Source organism: Mizuhopecten yessoensis, unplaced genomic scaffold (assembly GCF_002113885.1).
Source record: "Mizuhopecten yessoensis strain PY_sf001 unplaced genomic scaffold, ASM211388v2 scaffold6683, whole genome shotgun sequence".
NCBI classification, from domain to species: domain Eukaryota; kingdom Metazoa; phylum Mollusca; class Bivalvia; order Pectinida; family Pectinidae; genus Mizuhopecten; species Mizuhopecten yessoensis.
The window spans coordinates 823,808-831,945 of record NW_018406672.1 but is presented as its reverse complement, the minus strand read 5'-3'; the positions used below and the strand labels follow the sequence as shown (position 1 = coordinate 831,945).

The following is an 8,138-nucleotide window of genomic DNA, read 5'->3' as shown; positions in this document are numbered from 1 at the left end:
ATTAAAATCTAGATCAATCTTATCTAAATGAAAAACTAGAATTACTCTAGTATAACACTGCACGTAATTATGACAGCTAAGGAAAATCAAAACAAAATAATTAACCAAGAGCCAAAGTCACTAGCGAGCAAATAAACGATACGGACCTTCATTCAAGGTCACAGCGGTCAAATGTTGCCTCGTAATAACCATTATGGTCCAAAAAGCGTGCTATTTGACATGTAGTTAGCCGAGATAACGATCTAGTATAGGTGTTATTATAAATGACCTTCATAAATAGGCACAAGTGTTAGTATATATTGTTCATTGTAGCAATATTATGGAGCATTGAAAACCATTGCTTAGAATTGTTAGAACATTGGATACAATTGATTGACTTCGATTCAAATATAAGTATACTTTGGTCAAAGCGATTTATAGTAAGTACCTCGATGTGCTTATTTGCTTCATCGCCAGGCTAGCATTCCATGCATTAACTGTTTTTTTGTTTCACCTTATTACTTGCTATCTATACTCTTTTGTCGTATTAAATGCGCCTCTTGATGACGTTACAACTGCTTATTCAGAAAAGACATGCCTGCAATATCAAGCTATATGATGATAAGAGGCAATAAATGGAGATATCCCTTCAGAATCGGGTTTCTTCTGTCCTCCTTGATCTGCTGCGTCCATGACAACAGTTTGAGTACATGGATTTGTCTGTGTTAACTCTTTATGTCCAGTATTTTTACTCCATTGCTCCAACGGTATACAGTACCAATTTCGCTATTATTTGGCCCCATATTACCTTATTGTTATGACTAGGTCTTTGGTTAGGATTTGAAGTTTTATTAATTGCTCTGTTAAGCTCACTGGAAATCCTTGATCTGCTGCGTCCATGACAACAGTTTGAGTACATGGATTTTTCTGTGTTAACTCTTTATGTCCAGTATTTTACTCCATTGCTCCAACGGTATACAGTACCAATTTCGCTATTATTTGGCCCCATATTACCTTATTGCTATGGCTAGGTCCATGGTTAGGATTTGAAACATGTCGAGAAGTTTTATTAATTGCTCTGTTAAGCTCACTGGTAAATCTTTGAAAGGTAAGCTTTTTAAACAAGGTGCTTTATTGATTTTCAAAATCATTGCCTCTTCCATCTCCTCTCATTTTCCAGATGTGGTTATAGCATTCATCAATATCTGCCACCATTTGCAATGACAAATTTGCAGTTGTAAGGATATGGTGATGACATACGAATATTTATTTTTTCAATTTAGGTCTCATCTCAGCAGAAATTAAAAAAACACAAGAATAATTAAGAATAAAATCAAATTAATCTGATATTTTATTTTGATTATGTTAGTAAATGAACACAATTTATAAAATTATTTTCAGTCCGGAAGACTCGACTTGTACTAGAAAATATAAAAAGAAGTCTCCGAATATAATCATTGCTTCACGATATAAAAATTACTTCACAACTTTTGAATGTCTATTTAATTGAACAGTTTTCTACTGATGATTATCATTTAATGTCATCCATATCTACATCTACAAATACAACATTATTCCTTCTCAACGACAGTTCAACAAGGCGATGGAAGTTAGTACTCCCTGCGTTGGGGAAGCTCGAATATTTCACACGTATTTTTAAGAATGGGAGTAATTCAATTGTTCCGAACAAAAGACAACGATCAGTAAGTAGCATTATCGGGTTTATATTGTACATTTAAAAGTAAAATCATAGACAGACAAGTAGATTGTAAAGTTCAATCCAGATTTTACCGACTCTTTTTAAATTTACAAGAACAAATCCAGAAACAAATACAGAGCTTACTTAGTGGATAATGTTGGTGTCTCATACGTCACGTCGCACAAACATCTTACGTCTATTTCTTAAAGCGGTATGTCAAACATACATCTAGACTTAAACATACTCTACACAAAAGCTTCCTTCAGACTAAAAGATCTCTATCCACCAGACCCTTATATTTCGTTGAAGGTAAATATTATGTATCAAGTACGTACACCGTTAATTCGAATCCACTAGTTTCATATTATCCTGTTATGTGATATGATTCTAACTTGTCATGAGGTTTGTAACAAACAAAAAGGGCATACATACGCGTTTTACTTTGGTTTCTACTTTACAAAAATATTGTGAATTTTATACTGATTTTTAAACAATGTTTCAAAAAATCAGACTGATCGATGCTATCAATGATCAATATTACCAAACAGTCTGTAATGTTATATAAGTGTTCAATTATAAAAAAAAAATCAGTCTCCGTAATCAGTCACTGCTCAAAAGTAATAAAACAATCTCGGTAATATCATCAGTGTTCAACAATAGAAAACAGTCTCAGCAGAGCTATCTCTTTTACTTGCTCCACGCCATTCCTCACTTCCTCCTCGATGTTGTTTTGCAATCGGAGCTTCAAACCGTCTAAAATGGCCTGCGTTTTGTTTTTCCGGGCACATATGACAAAGGGAAAACCAAACTTTTCCCGGTAGCTTGTATTTCTTTCTTGCATTTTCGCCCTTTCATCCTGTGTAAGGCTATCGATCCCAGCAGCTTTCTGTTCGTTTTGCGACTCCGATGTCAGGCCCGCGACGCTCCCAGCAAGATCCGGATGTAAGCAGAGTACCCCTTGCTTAGCTAGAAGAAAATGAACAACTTTTTGTTATCAGATTCTTATCTTTACATCCCTATTCTAATCTGCTTGAAGTGAAGTCCGTGTTACAAGGAATGATACGAATGTTTTTACCTAGTGATTGCGTCACATATACAAGGTAAGTGGTTGGGTCTAACATTCAGTAATAGTGAGGTTATTTTCAGATTCAAATTTCACAAGAATCGTGATCTTATCTCGGGTAATAATATATCCGTTTGAGTAATTAAAACCCGTGTTACCTACATGCACACGTCTGTTACCGTATTTAACGTGAAGTCACACGTCCATGACTTACCGTCGTTTGGGAAGTTGTCGAGGACATCACATATGAGCTGGTGTATGTGATCCACGTCCGTAAACGGACGGTGCTGCCACACAGCGGCCGCACACAGCGAACAATGCTCCACAACATTACCAAACACAGTTGTGAACTGTTCGAACGTCATGCTGTTCACGTCGTGTATGGCCAGTAACGTCTTTCTGGAAAAGATATTAAGGTGGAATGATGTATGTCTTCTGGGTGTCATCAGTGTTGGAAACCGATCTGGATAGGTGCTAATGCAATTCCCCATCCATGTTTATAATGTGTCTTGGCATTTTAGTAAGTATAATGACTGCTACTCGTGTGTGTGTGGTTCATTAGGCTTGTCATGAAAACTTGACATGTACAACAAGTTGTCATAGCATTTTTCACTTTCTTTAAAGATATTTGTCATGTACTTTACATATTACACCATTTTGATATTATGAATGTTTTAGAACCATTATGCAACAAGTTATTTCAACCTGTATTGATCAGATGGAAGCGCACAGAAGGTCCTAATGAGGAAGGCAACCGGAGAACCCGGAGAAACCCACATGGTTGGGCAGATGACCCAAAACCTTTTCACGTCCGATCAGGGAATCGAGCCTGTGGTCCACTGCGCCACCTTACCACACATTGTGATATTACAGATGAGTTCGTGCTTCAAGAGCCATAAAGACAGATTGGAGAGATTTTCTACAGATGCATATCTTAGCTGATCTATGGGAACTGAAATTGTGAGGAAGGCATTGTAATGGTTAAGTAAATATAAATGTATGATAACCAGGCAAATGTGTGTTTGGACATTCGTGCTTCTCTTGTTTACTAGCGTAACCCACGTATGTACATCGAATCCTCGAAATTGTGTAACTTTTATGCTTCGATTGACACTGTGTGTCCTGCGGATAGCGTATGCCTCTTAAGCCCTATGATAACAAAGTACCACATTCATAATAAAGTCACTTTATAGATAACATCCGGTTGTTCACATCACTGAGCAGGCACCAGTGTAAAGGGGTGATTTCAAGGGATGTCTTTCTTCACTTTTTTAGTAGAATATTTAGCAGAAATAAAAAAAAGTCAGGTAACAGTTACCTTATGGTTCCATATATGTCACCGCACATATTAAAAAGTGAGTTTGGATTTAGTTTCACATACCACCTTAAGGGGACGACCTACATAAAAACAAACGGGTGGTTAGCAATTAGCTGATAAGAGAGTGGGCGGGGCTTAACGTGGCTATACACAGCTACCACATGGTCACCACATGGTCAGTGTTTATACTATTTACCGTCTTTACATGATCACTAGTGTATACATCTCCAGAGAATTTGTACATAAATCTATTGAACATTTTATAACTTGACTTTTTTTATTGAATTTGAGAAATTCTACTGGAATGGACTCAATAAAACACATAGAAATATTTTATATGGAAAAACTACAAAAAACATTGAATGTGGCAAATATTCATTTCTTTTTCTTCATTCTATTATAATGATTCCGAGCCCATTCACTTCAGCTCTAGTAGTAACTGTTCACGTTTGTTTATTCGTTTAATGTAGAATTGTCATCATTGTGAATTTTAACTACACCTGAATTTAAAGAGTTCATCTTCAAAAACAGAACACTGTTTACTTAGCTTCTGTTCTTCTGAGGTTTTGGTTATAAACACACACTGTTGCTAATTCAAGGTAATGTTGTGCTTATGCTACTATGCCCTGCGCTATATTCAAATCAAGACAATATATAATTTGACAACAGTAGCCAAGAGTTTATCAGTTGGTCTCATAGCTTAGGTGAAGTAACGGTTCGTTAGGTTAGGAAGCTGTCGTGTCATCTATGGGGATGTAACACTAGCTACACAAGATTCATTAGGAATAAAATACTTACATCAAACTTGACATTGAGACAGGAAAATATGGAGCGTTAATATATAAATGTAAAGCGTTAGAAATAAAGGGCATGCACATGTTGTACCTCAAACGTTGACTGTGAATCATACTTTTGTAGTCCTGCGAATTTTATAAAACATATGACTATATCTAATCAATGTGTTCAATTTTAAAGCCGAGGATTAATATATTGAAGAGGAGGAACCTATCCTCAAACTATATGAAATCCAAAGGATACATCATAGGCTACATATGTATATCAGAGCTCTTTAGACTTGTGGGATACTACCTGCAATGAAACAACTTGTAGACTTGTAATTTTAGTTTGGTTAAATGTTTAACCTCCTATTAACAGCTAAGGTCATTTAAGGACGTAGCTCTATGTGTTTAGTGTATGCGTGTTTGCGTGTGTGTGTATGCAGGAGACATGGTATGTTGGTGTGCTTGCCTCCTAGTGATAGAGCGGATCTGATGCCGACTTTATAGTGCTATCTCACTGAAATGCCATGCCGAGGACACCAAGCACAGCATTCCGCCCGGTCCTATTATGTCCCGGCCTGGGCGCAGCATAGTAATATTAGCTTTACTATACTCTACCTACTGTAACGTATATCAAATAAAACGCACGGTTACCTCCCTTCAGACTCGTTGCCAAATGTATATCAACACACGTATAACACAAAGCATTACGTTCTAAACACGTACACACATGCCTGCATACTTATAAATGTGTGGGTTTGTATTTGTGAGCGAGTGATATTATTTAATTTCCGACAATAAAGGGTTGTACTCACCCAGACATAATGTTTTTCGGATCCTATATCTCAGCTAATGTCGTTCAGGGATCAACACCGTGTGAGTTCTGGTTAGATAGTTCCAGTGTAAATAGGTCGGGTCGAAACAGCCTGTTCATATACTTTACCCGACAAACCTCCCCGCGACCTCAATATTGCTAAAGCGATGACTCCACAACTATCTCAAATTTTCACAAACTGTTTGAATATGTACACGCAAGCAGTAAAGGTAACACTTGATGCAGGTAACCGGCTGTGTCGAAAGATCGCATAAATTTACCTGTACGTACGATACTATACCCTTATCGTCTATTTAAAGATGACAATTTTGACCTTTGACCTCAGGTCTGCTGCGCGAACAGTATGCATATGACCATCAGTTCCGGATTCAGTGAGTATAACTCCACAACAGTATGTATATGCTTGTATTGTGCATTAATGTTACCGTGATATAATACTTATTTATTCATTTAAATTTTATTTAATGTTATGATTCATTGATTAACATAAGTATTGAAATGATTCAACTCATACACTATTCTTATGCTGTTTAAGAATGTATACCTACAATTAATTTGATTCACAATTGTTTACTTTGATTTGATGTTATGCTGTGAGGCATTAAACAACAACAAAAACTGAACTTGTGCCACTCCTACGCTATTTTATGGTGTCTTAGAATGTTTATGACCTGCTTATGCTTAATGATATTATAACCATACATTATGTATGGAGATTTCATAAACCTACTGTTATTGTATGCTGTTACACGGCTTATATGATAACCATACAGTATGGATGGAGATTTCATCAACCTACTGGAATTGTATGCTGTTACACGTCTTATATGGCAACCATACAGTATGTATGGATATGTCATCAACCTACTGGTATTGCATGCTGTTACGCGTCTGATATGATAACCATACAGTATGGATGGAGATTTCATCAACCTACTGGAATTGTATGCTGTTACACGTCCTATATGATAACCATACAGTATGGATGGAGATTTCATCAACCTAGTGTTATTGTATGCTGTTACACGTCCTATATGATAACCATACAGTATGGATGGATATTTCATCAACCTACTGGTATTGCATGCTGTTACACGTCTGATATGATAACCATACAGTATGTATGGAGATTTCATCAACCTACTGTTATTGTATGCTGTTACACGTCTTATATGGTAACCATACAATTCACTTTTTGCCTTTTTTTGTCGTAACAATAGCTCACCAGAGTTATCATTTCTTGTCCCTTGTACATACTCCTGTATTATGTATCAGCAATACCAATCAGTCTCATCAACGCGACTTGTTTTTATTATCTCTCCCTCGATTATGCTGGTTTTCAAACAGTCGAAAATGTGCCACGTTTTTTTTTCATGTATTAGACGACCAACGAGAAATCAGACTTGTCCCTGCAATTTTTATTTCTCCGCCACGTGATCTCCCTTTCTGATGAGATTACACACTCTATCCCAGAAATCTTCTCCTTTTTTATTTGTCTCTTTTATCAGGCCCATCGCAATAAGAAAGCTACATTGCACTTTTCTTTAAATCAAATTCTTATCTGAACATATCTATTGTACTTATCTCAATCTACAAAATGCTTTTATCACGATAATTGCTTTGAAATTCAAACCATGATCCACACTTTGACATTCATTGTCTTGGAGTTTACGTGGCAGACGACTTATGCTTTCTTACTGGGCAAATAAAATAATAATTAAATACAAAGTGAATTTAATAGCATTTATAGTGTAGATTTGCGTATTTTGTGTAGAAGTGTTTTTATATGCGAATTGACTTCGTGGTTTTGCCTCTGTATCTGTTGTTTAAAACATACCATGACCGGTTTACCGCTTTGCATGCAAGAACACGCGTCACGTGGCAGGTGATAGCGTCACTTGAACAAATTTTGTCAGAGGCCAAATGTAAGAACTTTTGTTAATTTTTTCCCGCCTCCATCCCCTCATGTTAATTCTTAGAATAGTCATATTAGTCATATAGTCACTATTAGAGATCGTATACTATTATAGATTGAGGGTAAGGGTTACTATTAGAGATTGTATACTAACAACAAGTATTTAAGGGACGGGCGGTTTTTGCCCCCCCCCCCCCCCCCCTCTCCTACAATGGTCCTATACTCACTATTGGATATTGCAGAATGACTACACATACATGTTTGTATTTTATGTCATTTTGTGAATAAACGGCCTATTTCATATAACACTGGTATTACTGGTTGTCATTTGCCTTTTGTATACCGAGTATGGCTTGCTGTGTGGCTAGTGTAAGGAATATCACATTACAAAAGGAGTTAAGGCAATGTGCATATAGATCCGGTCCTGGCGAAAATGAACTTTTTTTAGTTAGCCTTCGGGAACATCCGGTCTATTCTCCTTGACTCTTCAATGGTCTCTATATACATATTTCCTTTATTTATGTCTTTATGTAATATCCCTTTCTATGTC

The 8,138-nt window shown here is 36.6% G+C and overlaps 1 protein-coding gene across 2 annotated transcripts; it reads right to left on the bottom strand.

Moving 5' to 3' along the window:
* Positions 1–1,326: 1,326 nt before the first annotated feature.
* On the bottom strand, positions 1,327–5,975 carry LOC110452453 (2-oxo-4-hydroxy-4-carboxy-5-ureidoimidazoline decarboxylase-like). Of its 2 annotated transcripts, none has more exons than XM_021501002.1 (3): positions 5,654–5,975; positions 2,956–3,140; positions 1,327–2,644 (listed from the first exon to the last, which is right to left on the bottom strand). In XM_021501002.1, the coding sequence occupies exons 1-3, from the start codon at positions 5,659–5,661 to the stop codon at positions 2,322–2,324; spliced, it is 516 nt and encodes a 171-aa protein (XP_021356677.1). In that variant the 5' UTR covers positions 5,662–5,975; the 3' UTR covers positions 1,327–2,321. The 2 variants fall into 2 exon arrangements, with proteins under 2 accessions (XP_021356677.1, XP_021356678.1); XM_021501003.1 differs by having other exon boundaries at positions 2,956–3,136.
* Between the last annotated feature and the right edge of the window lie 2,163 nt (positions 5,976–8,138).